Source organism: Manduca sexta, chromosome 18, assembly GCF_014839805.1.
Source record: "Manduca sexta isolate Smith_Timp_Sample1 chromosome 18, JHU_Msex_v1.0, whole genome shotgun sequence".
Classification (NCBI taxonomy): domain Eukaryota; kingdom Metazoa; phylum Arthropoda; class Insecta; order Lepidoptera; family Sphingidae; genus Manduca; species Manduca sexta.
In genome coordinates, this window is record NC_051132.1 from 8678600 (window position 1) to 8696930 (window position 18331).

The 18331-nt window shown below is 33.4% G+C and overlaps 1 protein-coding gene across 1 annotated transcript in view; it reads right to left on the bottom strand.

The window, feature by feature from the left end:
- Positions 1-6917: 6917 nt before the first annotated feature.
- The window catches only part of LOC119189673, a 91362-nt gene continuing 79948 nt past the window's right edge, over positions 6918-18331 (bottom strand). Inside the window, exons 3-4 of the mRNA XM_037439987.1 lie at positions 18070-18127; positions 6918-8151 (exon numbers count right to left, since the gene is read on the bottom strand). Of these exons, the coding sequence (XP_037295884.1) occupies positions 8033-8151; positions 18070-18127 (177 nt within the window). The 3' untranslated portion in view covers positions 6918-8032. The remainder of the gene's footprint in view (positions 8152-18069; positions 18128-18331) is intronic.

The window sequence follows — 18331 nt, forward strand, 5'->3', positions numbered from 1 at the left end:
CCACATTAACATAATGTCTGATTAACCAAACCTCGGGGGGATAATCACGATTCTGCGAAAACTCCCTAGAGATAAGTTCAGAACAAGAAAAGACCAACCTTTTACGTAATAAAGTAAATTAATATACCGATACGCTTTGTTCAAACATGAGGGGAATTTCAGAGATTCTTTTGTGAGTTTCAGAAATGAATGTTCTAGATTATTATTAGATATGTTGAATTAATTATAGATAATTGGTAATATTGTTAGTAAAATGTTTGAGCTATAATAATTTGATAGAATGAAGAAGAACGTCTCTTATTATTAGGGATATGTTTGAGCTAATACGGAAGGCATCTATATATATAAATATGAATCCCTATTTCCCTTGGTCACGCCATCACGCGTGAACGGCTGGACAGATTTCACTATTTTTTGTTGTTGTTATGTTTGTTATTGTCAGAAGAAGGTTCTTATGAAAGAAAAAATTCAAAAAATTGCGCAGAAAATTAGAAATTTTTAGAAAACTTAACGAAAATATTGATGTTATATAACTGTCAATTGTTTGAAATAACTGTCAGCGATTGACAGAATGCGCGCTGCAGATTCATAGTTAAGACGGGACAACGTCTGTCGGGTCAGCTAGTAATTATATAAAGACACGATAGCTGCAATAACCTGGTTGGGAGTAGAACGGACTGCCGAGTCAAATGTGCGTAGCTTCAAAACCCAAGGGTACGCACCACTGATATCCTAAGAAGTAATGTGTGTATTCTTTGTAGATTATCACTTGCTTTAACGTTGAAGGAAAGGAAGGAAACATCGTGAGGAAACCTGCATACCTAGGCAGGTCTACATAGGAATTTATGGTATGTGTATTCTGCCAATTCGCACTAGGCTTGCGTGGTGGACTATTGCCTTATCCCTCGCAGTAGTAGAGGAAGCCCGTATCCAGCTTTACGTTAGTATTTAATACGGGGTTGATATTATTATTATTATATTTATAAGTAAATAAACACACAGAAGCGGACAGTAGGGGCTTATTACCACGCAATATTTCGTACAAGTAAATTTTGTTTCATTATTGTGAGCTGCAAAATTTGCTCTTTTGCGTCTTTCCAATGGGTGTACCTAGTTCACCCATAATGTTCATTTGATTCATTGATTTATGATTTTGATTGAAAAAAATCGTACGTAACCAGAACATTAGGTATAATAGGTTAGTTAATTTTGCTTCAATACTAATGGATAAAATCGTTTTACTTTATAAGCCGCTAAATCCTCCCTTTCGTATTAAATACATTTTAAATAATATTATTTATTTACGAAACTATTGCGTATCTATTTTTTTTTCGTTTAGTATAAATATATTATAAAGGTTTATATATATCAACCTTAAAACCCTTGAATTCCTCAATGTAATTTAAAAGCTAAGATAAACAACCCGCTTCCCTTCCAGGTGAAGTTGTGTAAAGTTTGATAACGCTGCGTGAACTTTGTCTGTGTTCAACGCAATACTCCTCGTAAATTTTAATTAAATGGATGTTTTGAATTAGAGAATTAAAGTTATAGAAAAAACAGTACCTATACATCTATTTTTACATGAAATTTTGATTATCTTATGATTGATGATTACATACCTATGTATATCGCTGTATTTACGGGTGGTAGGTCTCTCATATGTGAGAGTCCGCCTAGGTAGGTACCACCGTAATGTCTATTTCTGCCGCCAAACAGAAGTGAGTAGTCACTGTTGTGTTCCGGTTTGAAAAATAGTGTAGCCTGTGTGACTGGACATAATAAGATTTAACTTCTCATATCTATGGATGGTGAGTGCAGTGGAATACCAAGCGAAACTTTGTATTTCAAGGTGTTTCTATTGTTTATGGGCGGTTTATTGCTTACCATCCGGCGAACAGCAAGCTCGTCTTGTCATTCAAAGTAATAGAAAAAATATCTACCAGCTAAAACTCCGCGGTGGCCCTTTTCGGCGCATTAGGGACGGCTGCTGGCTTCCTCTGACGTTGAAGTGTCTAGTCTGCGACCGCATAGAAAAAATATCTAGGAAACGTGTGCGTAATATATGCTAGTTGTTGCATTGATTTAGGTTATTTACGACATCTTAACCTTTAAACCAAAATGTTTGTTAAAATAAAAAGAAAAATATTGTTTGTTCTATTTTTGTTAAATATCAAAAAGCGATTAGGATCTTATATTAAAAACGTTGGTTAGATTGTTCGTTTTAATCTACAAAAAATAAATTTTCTTATTTAATTTCTAATTACTTATATTTTTATGTATACGTAAGTAATAATAGAACAAGTTACCGTATTTCATTATACATAAAGGAAAATAAACCATTCCTATTTATTTCCATGCCAATATGTGGTATTATTTGGCAAACATATTGACAAGAAAACACGTAATCTCCAGTAGAATAAATGATACAACCACACAAAAAACTACATTAGAAATTGTTCGAATAACGGGCGACTTTCGCTTTGTTTTCCACCAATATTGGATATAAACAACATAACTAACAAACTAAAAGAATTAATGTTCTGTTTACCTGATCGTAGTGCTTGCCAACTTTACTTTCAATGTCGCGTAACGATCCACGTCTTAATGGCCCAAAATCCCATTTGTATTTTTTTTATTGCTTTGAATGACGAGACGAGCTTGCCGTTGGTTTGATGGTAAAATTTGAATTCAAGATTGATAGGTTTGAATCCGTCTTTTTGTAATTACGGGCATTCTGATCGAAGGACAGCTCTCATAGGTCGTTTAGGTATATAGGGGATATTTTTGTGCATTAAATCTTTTTTTAACCGACTTCAACAACAGGAGTATTTCTCAATTCGACTTTACCTTTTTTATGTTTGTTACCTCATTTCGCGGGCAAAAAACGCGTTATCGCTACCATCACTTGGTGAGTGGAACGATTATGTTGGTTTTACCGGTCTCACGGTGCAATGTCGACACTCGCGAGTATAGCATCATCCGAACGAGCATTGGATTGAGTCCCTAACCCTTGTATACCACCGGCATACCAAACTAAACCTGCGTTGGCCTTCTTTGAAATTGCAAAAAGACGGATTTGCCCCTGAGACGCAATAGTGCCCACTTATATTTTTCGCACATAGATTGTGTAATACAATACGGTGGTCTAATATCTTTAAATAAAATATATTTGTACAAAATAAATTATGTACTTTATGAAATAGATAATAAAAATAACGATACACGCCACATATTCACAATTTATTAAGATCAAAATAGATTTTGCAAACAAACAATATTTATGTTTAATTTCAAATTGGTCTTTATTTAGCTAGGAACGAAATCAATAAAACAGCATCTCATGTCTTGTAAAATTATCTGGTCATACTATTTATATATCTATGTATATCTAATATATTGCTATGATCTGTAATCAATACATATACGCAAACAAATTACCTTATTTTGCTAATGTGATAATCTCGAACTATTCTAAAAATAGTATCATTAAAGGCCTTATTAATAAATAAATCTCAACTTTGAGAAGAATCTCAATTAGACATATAATATATTGAACCATTTAATAAACAAAGTTTAAGTGATCATTTAAGAACTTGTACTCAGCTGTGTCTGTGTTATTTAATTAAGAAAACTCAGCTGTCAAAATCGGTCCTATGGTGTGACTTAAGATTTTATTTGAGATATTGTTGATATTAGTTTAATAGCAATTAGCTAGTTCTGTCTTTAGCTAAGTCTACGAAACTACACTGATTACTCATAGATCTTCGAAAATAACAATTTAATCAAACATCTGCGGTTAGATAGTTTTGATAAGGAAAATATTTGATATTTTGGATTCGTTAAATTGATTTCTATATTTTCCTGTGTCTATTTTTTTTACTAAGTATTTGACATTCATTTCATATAACACATTATAGACAGTTTTGATAAATAAAATACTTGATATTTCGGACAAGCTAAATTTATTTCTATATTTTCCTGTGTCTATTTTTCTTTGATTTCATTTCATTTCATATAACATCACATTAGCAAAACGAAGGTTTACAAAATTAAGTATCAATACAATACAAAATCAATTCAAGCCCTTTGAAATAAGCAAACGTTTACTGTGTATTCATTTTTGATTAAAAATGTTAGTATTTTTTTTTATCGTGTGTATTTAAAATAATTATTCACTTTTCTAAAATTGTTTGCGGTGGTGATCATATTTTTTGTTCTAAAAACCCATCGAACACAATTTTTAATAAAATAAGTATTAAATAAAATACACACGATTTTATTATTATATTGAAATAGTTTGTACAGAGCAATTCGTTAGATACGAAATATAGCAAGGAATATTTTTACACAATAGCCCTAATAAATACTCAAATACTCTATGCAATGGAAAAAGAAATTTACAAGGTAGCGTCACACATTACCATACAATATCGAATATTTGAATTATTATAAGTTTTTACTTAATAAATAGGTTCTTATTATAAATTTATTTTTTACTATAATTTAGAATATATTCAGCTTGTTGATGTACGTAATATTAACTATAAAGCGTTAGTTTAAAGTGAAATCTAGTTTTCCAGTGAAAATAGTCTATTTACATATATTTTCGTGCATCATATTACATTATTAAAAAAATATTTTACTTAATAAAAAATGGCACATAAGTGGCACACAGTGAAACCATATTTTAATTAAAAGGACTTGATAAATAATTATTAATAATATTTTGAACAAGGAACACGTATTCGCTACGACAACCATCTTATTTTTACGCTTGTGGTAATCCAACACAGAACAAGTACTCGGCTCCGCTGAGGTCGTCTTTAGAATTTATTCTTCCAAAAGAAAATTCGCCAGGGATGAGAATAAAGCGAACTTTCTTTCATTAACCGACTCAAAAAAACTTTGTGAAGCTTGCACTCGAACGCCATTTTTCTAGATTTAATTACCTTCAGCTGTTGAGAGTTCTTTTTAAAGCTGGGTTAAATCCATATTTTTACTGGAAAACCAGAATAACTTCCACTATGAACATTAATAGTAATGTCAAAAATCTATTGTTAAGACACATCGCAAATTGGGGCGAGTTTAGATTTAGATTGACTTACGGTCAGTTTCTTCATTTACAGACGGTCAAAGTTACTGTTACTTTTGCCAAAATTATTTTGCTTTGAGAACCCTATGGCTTTTTCTTTAACTTACTTTTACAGTTCGTAACAAAATTGAGTATAAATCAACATCTTACCCCTATTCACGACGTGTCTAGGCACTGTCATATTACCTAATAAATAGTAAAATCCATTTATGACCAATTAACCACCCTCACACTAATTTACGACCATTAAATTGAAACTCGATGACAAATTGGAAGCACAGAACGGCCATTAGGCAGACAGGCGACGTCATTAACGTTCTGAGATGCATTATTAGAGGATAAGCTATGGAGATCTAATAGCTCAAAGACATTTTGGTGTCCGCTGAATGGTGGCTTCTCCTCATGGCCAATATGTGAGTAAATATGTTTGCCAATGTTTGGCTAATGTGTGGACGCGACTGCTAATATTTAGCCAACATCCTTTAATGTTTATGAAAGAATTAACAAGCGCATCTTGCACCAACATGTATCTATGACCACACTCAAATATCTACCAACCTAACTACAAAATTGGATTTCCCTTTGCCATACTAGGCACCAACATTCGTACTAAATTGGCTAAAGTGAAAAGCTATTACGCTTAAAAAGATAGATCTTGTTCGAATTTTCAAACTCAATATAGAACAATAATAAATGTTCTACAAACTAAACTCACCCGTCTTGGAAGCGATGCAGCGAGATATATACTCGGGACTGCCACAAGACTAGTTTCACTTGAAACGTATTGCTGTGTACTTAGTCAGGACTCCAATTCGGCGAAACAAGTTTATGCAGATGTATACCCAATTAAATTCAATGCATATGGCTGATTTAGAACTGTTAGTATTCATCTTGTCAGAATAATGCATTTAGATTGGATTATTTAAAAAAATATTAGTTAGACTGGCATTTATTTAATACTGTCTAATACTGCTGTTTACACTGGCAGGTTTTATTGCATTCAATTGTGTTTTATTATTGTAAGACATCTCTTAAAATTGCAAAGAATAATCGTTGAATCTACTTGAAATTATTATTTTGTATGGCACATTCATAACAGATAGTTTAGGGCATATATTGAATTTATCTAATTCAATATAGTCTTAAAAAATTTATACTCATTAGCACATTTAATGTTGAAATTTTTATTTTTCAGTTTATATCGCGGTTTGTTATATTATGCTTTTCTCTCATCATTTCGTAGACATCATTCTTCGTGCTAACGGCGGGGATGTTCAATGTCTAAAATTTGCGTAAACATAATACATGACATGTTTCTAAATTTTTTCGCGTGAGGGCGGTTAAGACATATTACGGCTAAGTTAAACATGACAGAGTGACGTCACTTACACTATCTATGCCTACATTACATCTATATATAGAAAAAAGAATTTGACTGTATTGTGTATTTAATAAAGCGTCAATCGTGAATGATATACCTTATTTACAATTACAATTATCATATCAAGTATTTATAGCAAATATACTACTTACTGTCATGTCCGATCAATTTAATGCCGACTAAAATACGTAATTAAAAAAATAATACGTTGGAAATATTTAATTTGGTGACAGAAATAAGTACATTTACCTTAAATTTCTCTACATTTTTACAAATAACTAAAGATAAATAATAATTAACATTATTTTTTATCTCGTGTATTTTGTTATTAATTTAATGACATTATATTTCAATCATAAAATAACTAATAAAAAATACACGAAATAAAACACAACACGTAAATTGTTTTTTATTTTAAATTTTAAAATATAATTAATAAAAAATACATGCAATAAAACACAACATATTTATTTTTTATTAAAATTATTTACGACGAAAGAGGTAATTTTACTTTGTAAAGTAAAAACACAATATTTTTCGAACGAGAAACACAAATCTTCTCAGACAAACAGCATTTAGGTCAAGCAAGCATCTCATCGACCTTCCATAAGTCCTCATAAAGATTGTTATGCCGATTCCATTCTTGAATAAAACGTTTTTAGATACAAATAAAGGCGTTAAATTTTTATTTCTCCCTTTACGACGTTAGGTTTTTTCACTCAAATCAATCAAATTACTCAGTATACAATAAATGGTAAAATAATTTTAAACGATATTTGTTACACCTAGAATTTTTGTAAATTTTTATATATTGAATTCAACCAATGACTACCCACTGGTTTAAAAGAATTATAATAAATATTGAAGAAGCAGTATAAATAGAACTGTTTGAGCTTTGGTTAAATAATTATCTAAAAAATATAAACTATATTCATAATCTATTATTCATAAAAGGAAATGAATATATACAGCCATACAATTTTAAATTGTAAAACATTTACAAACATGATTTAAAGTGCGAAATAAATCTTAAGGGACGCAATTAAAGCAGAAAATGACGCTATAAATTAAGAATAACAATGTTATTTGTAATTCGGGGAGTTAAGATAACAAAAATAACGGTCGTATTTTAAAAAAGATATTTTTACGTTAGGTTTGAGGTTTTCTGCCTTAGAATCTTTTAAATTAACGGAAATTATACAACGAGAACATAACATTAATGAGTATATTACATAGTATCTATTTAAGCATCTCTCTACAGTTATTGCAGTAGGTATTTGTAATAGGTGTGACAAATTAAAAAATCAAGGCATTTTATTTTAATTCTGAATTATTCAGCCAGGTCGCATAAACCTCGTGAGCAATATCAATATAATCATTTAACAAATAAAACTTAAACTTAATACAACATAAGGGATTATTCAAAATCAAATGCTTTCCAAAATTAAAATTGGAATTGTTAAGGATTCTTTGATAAGATTCTGTTTCTAAAATCAAATTTAAAATTTATGAGAACTTTTAAAAAAGGAATAGATCTACCAGTGTGGTTGGTCAAGCGGTCAGCGCGCAAAGATCAGCGCACTCAGCGCGAGGAGCAAAGCGGGCGCCGACGCTGTCCGTGCGAAGGACCCGTTGCACTCGTCGGAGTCACAGCAGTAGGTGCGTGCACCCCACCACTCTGGAAAAAGGTGTGTATTAGTTTCAAGGCAGTTGTAAAGTTGGACACCGACTCTAAAGTTAGTATCCAGAATATAGGTAATGTTAAATTATATTTTATTTTAAGTGGATTTTAAAGGCAGTTTAATTTTTTGTTAAAATGTTTTTTTTTTGTGTTAGTAAAAATCAGTATTCGTTGAGGACATAGTTGACTACATCATTTTAAGAGTTTTCTGATATATCTCTGAAGTCAAGGGTCCAGCAACAATTAAATTTATATAGGCCCACACGGAAAGCACCAGCTTTCAAATAAAAAAAGAATCATCAAAATCAGTTCCTCCAGTCAAAAGTTCTGAGGTAACAAAAAAAAACTGTCGATATAAACATCCTCCTTTTTTTGAAGTCGGTTAAAATATATTGTACTAAATAATACGTATAATATTACCGACTGAAAAAAACGTAATAAAACAAAAAAAAAGATAACCAAATCAAATATCAACAGGTAGGCGAACTGATGGCTTCTGAACCTCCATTTCATTTTCTATTAAAAGAGAGTGTTCATCACTGTAGTTCGGTAAAGGAAACCGCAGCCGACGCGCGGCGCTAACATTTTCCACCAGTCGCCATAATTAAGTGGCATTGCATAATTGCTTCTTCACGCTTCGCTTATAGAACTTAATTTAATAGGAAGAAGTGAGCAATTGAGTTACCACGTGTTTCCACGCCAAGAGAGGGTGTGACATCAATTTTAGGTCTATATTATTTCTTAGATTGCTGCCTCGGTGGCGTAGTTGTGGGCAGCGCTCTGAGGTTCTGGGCTCGAATCCCGGGTCGGGAAAAATGGTATTTGGGTTTTTCTGCTGTTATCGGAGTCAGGAAGTTATGCCCGTTACGGCGATAGGCTCGCCCGCTATCACATCATGGGATGGAACACACTTGGCGAAAAGTGGATGCCCTGGTTGCGCCTCTGCATACCCCTTCGGAGATAAATTCGTGATGTCGTGTGTGTTATTTATTTCATGATTGAAAATTTGGGAGAATAGCAAAGAAAATATTTAACTGATAAAATTCACAGCGACCCTTAATCATATTGTATTAAAAAAATGGGAATTTTAAAAGGAACTTGGTGTTATTTGCGGCTTCGCGTGAAATGCCTTTCCCGCGACAAACGTCCCTCAAATACTATACGATGTCAGTGTTAACTATATTTTAAAAATCGAGATTAAAAAATTCCATTATTTCCAATGGGAGCAAGTTACCAGGATAAAAAGTAGCCAATATATTTATCCATGATCTACCCTTGTGCCAAATGCCCTCTAAATCCAAATACATATTACTGTGTTTACTTCTAATAAACATCCAAACATTTTCACAAACTTTCATTCATAGTATCAGTAAGATTAATAATAAAATCACTGTCAGTCTAAATTTCTCTGATGTCAATCACTGTCCCGAAGAAAACAAAGTTTACCCTTTAAAACAAAAGGCTATAAACAACGCTTCATCATTTAATCCCAAAGTTCATAACAATAGAGGATTCCGAATTTAATTACATTGCCTTCAACTGAATATCAATCAGCTCACCGTATCGGATGCGCTCAATACCACGACAGACAACTGTTTCGCACAGATATCCGTACTATTAATTGGCACGCATTTCGATCGAAATTTCCAGTGTTGATGCATAGGTTAGTACTTGAATAGTTAATCTGCTTGTCATTACAATTCTTTACTTAATTGTTAAACAATTATGGTACAAATTAGCATGATTAAGTCCGGGCAACTATTGAGCTGTTGAAAGTTCGGTTTCTTTGATTTCAATTATATGATTTTAAATCGTCTTCTTATATTAGCTATTCAACAAACATATTAAATATATTTATCAATCTATTGTTATACTTGTCTGACTGTATTATAAGGCTCTTTAAGAATAATAATCATGACCACAAAACTCAAAGTTGTCAATCAATGAAGCCACTGTCATGCAGTTACATCGTCAAGATCTATTGACATTCTTCATCCCACATGACCTCACATTCTCGAAAATAATTATAACACTAACATTCATTACCACAAATCCACAGTAGTCAGTTAAGGAAGCCACTGTCATGCGGTTACAACGTCAAGATCTATTGACATTCTTCATACCACATGACCTCACATTCTCGAAAATAATTATAACAATAATAATCATGACCACAAATCCACATTAGTCAGTTAATGAAGGCACTGTCAAGCGGTTACATCATCAAGATCTATTGACATTCTTCATACCACATGACCTAACATTCTCGAAAATAATTAGATCGCATTTCATAGTCGCGCTCTAATCACGTTTCCAATAAGCGCCAAGATATGGTTTGTGCTTCATTTCAGATAATTGGGTGAGGCTGACAGCTTAACGTCTCCTCTATAATGAATTCAGACATATCACTTAAGGATGTCTTCTCTGCTTACGACAGTATAGTGTATTTAGAATTTAATAACTTTAATGGTATTTCATCGTCCTAATAGATGAGGTTCGAACCCAGTAACAGTGCCGGATTTATATTTTTTATGAGTGTAAGCTATTTTATTTCCGTTGCCCCATCTAGGTAGGTTTATGTATGTATGTACGAGTATGTAGGTGTTTAAAATACTTAATAATTTTCCATTTGTTTGTATTATGGAAGGCACTAATTTTACATAAACGAATGATTAATTAAATCGAGTGAAAGTCCTATGAAATCTGCCGCCCCTAAGAGGCTGCCGCCCATAGGCCGCTGCCTATACGGTCTATTTACAAATCCAGGACTGCCCAGCAGTGGGTCACTATGTAATTATACTGGACTTTTACGATGTTTATCCATACACTTAGGGTTCAACTGTTATGCAGTTATATTGGTTATCATTTTTATTGTTATTAAGTGATAATTCAAAAATTAGTTTATGCGTGTTAATGATTAGATGTGTAATGATAGTATTATTGCCGTGTGCCGTGTGTAAATTGCTTACGTAGGTCAATATGCTTGCACGGTACAGGACTGATATTCATATTAAAATCGTTAATAGTCGTACAATATATGAAATATTGTCCATTATATTTCCAACTTCTCCCTGTCTTTCTATTTGATTAATGTCGTTGCAGAATAATGACAAATTAGTTTTCCCTGAGACTCACCGAGCTTCATTGCTCGGTGTTATAAAATGCATGCCACTGCTGATTCTGGCTTACAGGAGTTGTAGTGGTGGGTGTGAGGGCAGGAAAGTTTAAAAAAAAATACATGAAAAATTATTCATCTAAGTTTCAATTGATTAGGAATCAATGACGCTGCATACGCAAGCAATCAAAGCGTAATTAGATTGATTCTCGCTGTTACATGTGTGTCAACACGCTCTAATCACGATTGCAATCGTGTTCAGGTTGGTTGTACGCAACGCATATATTATGCCATATACGGTTAAGCATCGATGTTCTTTTGTTGAACCAAACGTTTATCAGGTATGCTGAGAATCTGATACATAAATATCTTTAATTAATTGTATATGAAACTTCACATGTCAATTTAGGACGTTTGTAATTTTTTATTTTAAATAAAGGAAAATAAAGAGTAGCATAAATGGATACATAAAGCATAATTTGAATAAACATAATGGATACATTTCAAAGTTATAATAATTGTGACCAGACGAGTTACGTTCAAGAAAAATCAAAGAAAACTACGCAATCTCAATATTTGAATTTTAAAGGAACAGAGACAATAACAATGGATAGTACCAAGATTTCTTATTAACATTACGTCACAAAATCTTCCAGTGCATATTGCAGACGAGTGATAATAGATGTCATGTCAACATTTAAATAATAATAATAATAATATCAGCCCTGTATTATATACTTGCCCACTGCTGAGCACGGGCCTCCTCTACTACTGAGAGGGATTAGGCCTTAGTCCACCACGCTGGCCTAGTGCGGATTGGTAGACTTCACACACCTTCGAAATTCCTATAGAGAACTTCTCAGATGTGCAGGTTTCCTCACGATGTTTTCCTTCACCGTTAAAGGGAACGATAAATTCACAAAGAATACACACATGATTTTAGAAAAGTCAGAGGTGTGTGCCCTTGGGGTTTGAACCTGCGGACATTCGTCTTGGCAGTCCGTTCCACACCCAACTAGGCTATCACCGCTTTCACATTTAAATAGCTATATGTTATAGTGATGGTCCACGATTTTAGAAGAATTCTCGTTAATAATACGATCTAGAATTCCAGAAATAAAAAGAACGAAGGGATTCTATAAATAATAAAGTAACTAGACCTCCACAATAATACTAGAATCGAAATCCAACTGACAATTTCAGATATAAGTTCAAATCATGTGACTTTTCTTTTACCTAATCCATAAAGAATTCCTGTCAAAGGCTGAACACAATAGATGGCCTATATTTGACCACAAAGGGTGCACTCATTCTTGTGTACCCTCAATAAAACTTTACTACTTACTCGATGCGGACAAAGTTACGAGTGGCTGATCAATGACGGCCATTCGTTTTACGAGCCTCGTGTTTGATGGGCTTGTAACGGGTGATCATCAATTGAAATTCTGATGTGTCGTGGATATTACACCGCGAAACTGACGCTACATTTTATAGGAACTCTTTGGTTATTTTTTTTTATCCTAAATGTAAGTGCATTGATTGTAGTCAGTTACAAAAGTAGCTGAACTTTCTATCAAATTGATTTTAAACGTCTGTTATCGTAATAACGAACGCATTATCATCAAGAAATAAACTTCGAAAGGTTTACTTTGTTTTAGATAGCGAAAGAAGAATATTTCGACTGAAGTTAATGCGCAGAAGGGTTGTGAAATTTTCAATTTGTTCAGTCACTTTTATAACTAACTGTATATATAGGGTATTCCAAATAAAGCGCGGCCTGTCTTGTTGAATAAAATAGCTATAAATTATTATGTTCTTTTACCACACAGGTCGAAAATTATACCTACTCCACAATAACTGTACAGTCGGGTACAAACTGTACCTATATACAAGTGAATCCGGAAACTATGATTCTCAACAATATAAAACCTGAACTCGGGTTATTTTTCCCTTTTTATTTTCTAAACAAATACTGCATCGTTATTAATAGCTTCCATTCATTACCACGTACGAAATAAGATAAAATATTTTAATTAATCACACTACACCGTAGCGAAGTATTGACGCGAAGTCGCGTGCTAGTTATAGTTATATGCTTAGGGCTACGGCACATGCGACATTCGCTATTCATTGATCAAATCACCATTATAATAATGTTATTTTAATAATCTGTGTCACGAATACAATCATTTGTCACGGTTGTGTCAAGGTTTCAAAGGTGGCTGGTTCCACCAAGATGACTTCACATTTTTTTTTACATTTAAGCGCAATTATTAGTTTGCAACTTCATCCCTATTCTTTAGTTTCTTATATCCGTACCCCTCTCTCTTACACTCGAACGCCTACCCTATCTGTCTCACGCGCACCGCACCGAACCATCCGCGCGGGCGCCATATTGACTTCGGCATTTGCTGCCACCGTAGCCGTTGCTTTGACTGTCGAAAAGACGCAAAAATCCGCATGAATTGGTGAAAGCACTCGCTTTAACGCACACGTAACCCCTTAATTGACTGAAGGCTTGGGCTTTGCTGTTGGTGACGTCATTTCGATATGATGCAAGCCCTCTTTGCGTGCGCGTCGTGTATCGACAGCGATGCTATCGTCGGGACCGCGTGCGCCGCCTGATGCAACATCATCAAGATAAGGCGTGCATTTTTTGAACCCCGGAATCCTTATACGGCTGCCAACTCAAAAACTGCAACGAACCAGCCGCTCCACAAAAAATATAGTCCACAAAACGCCATTGCCTGGCCCAACGCACCGGATCTTGGCCCTCGGCCGGGATAGTATTCGCCATTTCCTTTATATTCAGTTTTTCCACCGCCGCCGCGCCCTTTTGGAGGCCCATAATACATGGCGCCTCGAGTAGCAGTGATGACTATCAGCTGAATATAATTTTTTCAGATCTCATTATAAGTTTCTATTCAAATTGGTATTAGAGAAATAGTGTCAAGGCCAAAAACCTTTTTTTTTCTTTACCTCACTTTAACTATTCGTCGCCTTAATGTTTCTTTGTTCAATCAAATATCCATTTTCTAAAAATAAAAAGCAAATACTTAATTCATGTCCTTTTAAATTCAGTTCTATTAATAAATAATTAATCTCAACAAAATTGAACAAACAAGCACTTCAAGGGCTATATTACACTTAATTCTAAACAGTTTACATTTGTATTCATCTTATCGTAAAATAACGAATATGGGCTTACAAGCTTGTTTTTTCTAAAACTACGCTAATAAATTAAGTAAACGCCCCATGTGAATAGGCCCTTAGCCGTCATTAAGCTCAGTATTCAGCCGACGTGGAACAATAGCCGCTTTAATAATACATTTTAATTTGATACAAATGAACCGACACATGAGCCGGTTTTATTAGTATACGCTAAAGTATAATTAATTATGTGTTAAAAGTATTAATATATTCATTCTTCAACACGAGGGTAGTAAAAATTTTCTGAATTTGATGGTATTTAATGAACTGGTATCTATTTTCTAATAAGTAAACTAGACTTGTTTTTGTCATAAAATGATGCCAATACATAATAATATTAAGTATTAGGTTCTGGAGCGATTTTGATTAAAAATATAAATAAATATAACAAGCTGACCGGTACGACTGTCAACGATGCCTCGGTCTGTTTTTTTTAACACGATATTACGTTAGCCTGGCAAGGGTCGACACGCTCGCACACGCGTACTCATGAAGTACGGTTACTTCATGAGTACGCTTTAGGCACTCGATCTCGGTCTATCAAACGCTCATTGTTTTCATAGCAAAACGTATCACAAATACCCTCATAAAAATATTTTTACCCCAACAATACTATGATTATTATTGATAATTACCTTGCATCTGGTACAAAAACGTGAGCGGCTGCTAGACCTTTTATTTTTTTACACAAATTCAAGTAGATCTTATAATTACACCACTTCTACTTCTATGTAGTTTTCTTTATAACTGAAGATCGTCAATAAATTTAAGTAGATCTTATAATTACACCTCTTCTTCTTCTATGTAGTTTTCTTTATAACTGAAGGTCGTGCCTGCTTTGGTAAGCCGTGGTGTTGGCGCTGATTACCTGTTTACACTTCATCCTGTCTGTTTAATTGAATTTTGTAACATTTGTCTCTTTTTAATACAAATAATTTTTTTAATTTTTTTTTTTAATTTTTTAATTGTTCCTGCCTACATTACTATAAATACACCTATGAATGAATTAATTAATTAAAGAAAGAATGAATGTATGAATAGATTATATTTCCCGGAATTGCTTCTCTAAAGATTCTCTTACATAAACTAAGCCTATCGTATATAATATTGGTTGTTACTAGTGAACGTAATTTCAGATTCAGATCAGGAGCTCCAACCAACCCTCCTAAAATCCCTCGCACCAAACTCACAAACTATACTTACTTCTTAATATCGTTGATAAAGTAAAGTAACACAATATTGATATCTTTATTATTGAATTCTATGGCTTTCAAATTTAATAGTGAATTCTATTTTAGGATTGTCAAAGAAAATGCCTTAATTCATGTCCAACTATTTCTACAATAATATTTAAAAAAGATATAAATTTAGGATTTTTAAAAAAAGGCCTCTAAGTGAAATAATATATTATTCTCTTATCACTTCCCTTGGAGACAACTAATTGCTAAATTATTCATAACTAATGTAGACTCCAAACGATTTACGATGCGCAGTTTTCAATGAAATTTTTCTTTTGATATTAAAGATAATTTTGTTTTTGTTACCGTTGTGTAAATTCCGAATGCTGCATTATTGTCAAGATATGAAATAAATTCTAGAAAACGTCAAAACTAGAAATCCATAATGAAAATACAAACCATTATTGTTACAAAACGAATCATAAATCTATCCATTTTTCATATAATTACATAGTTAATACTGGTTTATTCTATCCTAGCCTGTGTTCCTAACTAAAAAAACACCAATGAACTTATGCACTAAGTTACAGATTTACACCAAATACATTTATACAAGAGGCATAATTGATATGTAGTGAGACTCTCAACGTTCCTTAAACTAATCTGGTGATTTGTGAAACAGCTTACATCCTACTAATCTAAATTCCCAGTTTTGCAACTGATCTTGAACAGAATTCGTAAACTTAGACATCTGTAATAAGCGTCCTGACTTTATCAGATCATCAAAATCTTCAGCATAAAATCACAAATCCCGGATTCGGAACGCTCTTTTGTTCAAACGAGTCACAAACCCATTGCAACTGACTTTATATTAGAGATAAAGGCCTCCAGGGCTTAATGAGGGCCCTCAGCGGGTAACAATTCCATCGGCTTCGTATTCGGCCCAATCAATTACCATAAAATTGGCACGACGCGTTGTTAACTCCCATTTTGCTTTGCGGACATGTGTTTATCTGCCCTTCATTTTATGGGTGCGTTTTGAAAGCTGATGCGGTGTTCGGAAATGTATGTCATAAAATACGGAACGCATGATGACGTTCATTGTGTTGGATATTATATTATTATATTTAGATTTGCTTATGGCTCCTCCAGCCTCAATGACTTCTCGCCATTCTACATCCAGAATTAGCCGTTCGTTGTGTTCATTAAATGTTAGTTTTAATTAGTTATAAGCCCTCCTGTTTTCCACGAATTCATTACCTACAGCTACTTTTATAGGCTTGAAAACAACGCGAACGTAAAGCTCTCCTATCTGATGTAAATTAGACCAAATAAATATTGTGTAGAGGACGTAGCGACATTGACTGATTTACGATACTTTCCCTCCCTTACCTAGCAGTTTCGGAATTGAGGCATCGAGTTTCGATAAAAAAACTTACATACTTCACCTTGTCAGCTGTAATAGATTTTGTGCTTTCTTTCCCCTGCGCTGAGCGCGTGAAAATATTTTAGATATTGACCCTTTTTGCCGAACACACGGAAATTACTCGGCCGCCATCCGTCCTAGTTTGCCCAGATCAAAATGTCTGGGTGAAACGACGATATTTTAAACGTCTAAATAAACGATAGGTGTAGTTTTGTTTACGTTTTATTTATTGTTTCATGAAGTAATAAAATACAACCAGACATTCAATTTACAATGAGAACATACCATCATAGTTTGAGAAACACTAACAAAATTAAATTAAGACAGCACAGAACGAGCAGTTACGGTAAGCAAATATAATATTTGAGGGTGCGCAATTATACAATAGTTTTCCACACAATATAAAAAATAGTAAATCAATGGAGATATTCAAAACAAGGCTAAGAAAATTTGTAAGGGAAGAAATATCTTAAACACATTAAAGATTGATTGAGCTAACCATAGTTTTTAAGTAACTTTAATTTACTAACACTCATTGTAACTGGACGTCTTGTCTTTAGAGTAAAATAAATTCTCTAAACCCAAAATATATGGACGGTTGAAAGGCTACATGACTTAAGTGACATATTTTTCGAAATTTTTGAACAAAATAAAATATGTATGAAACTTATTGTCGCAAAAAATGTCGCTTAAGCAAATTAGCTTTTCAACCGTCGATATAATAATGTCGTTTTGGAACAGGTTCATCTAACAAAAGTCATACTAAAACGACCACAAAGTTAAAAAAAAAATAATTATATTGAATTCTATTGACTTGTCATAATTTAATTGAGATCGTTATTTCTTAAGAGGATACACGTGACTAGGCAGATGCTACCTTTAGAGGAGAGGATCAGCCATAAAATTCCAGTGGCTATTCATGAGCATTTCGAACCCAATTATAACTAAGTGTTGAAAATCGGGAAAAAGGCATTCTTCCCACTCACCTTTCTCGCTGCACGTCGGCACACAATCTCGCACAATTGTTAACTCGCTCACGTATTTCTGGAACAAAGACAATTTTAAAAGTTACATTTTGGTCACTATAATGGCTTCCATTATCCACAAACTACAAAACGATCTTAAACTAAGAAAGAACTGTCTGAAATCATAGCCTGAGAAAAGAATTGCAATGTCTTTATGAATTTTGATCTACATAATAAGAATGTCAATTCAAATCTAGCTGTATATTTTGTGACACGTATGACG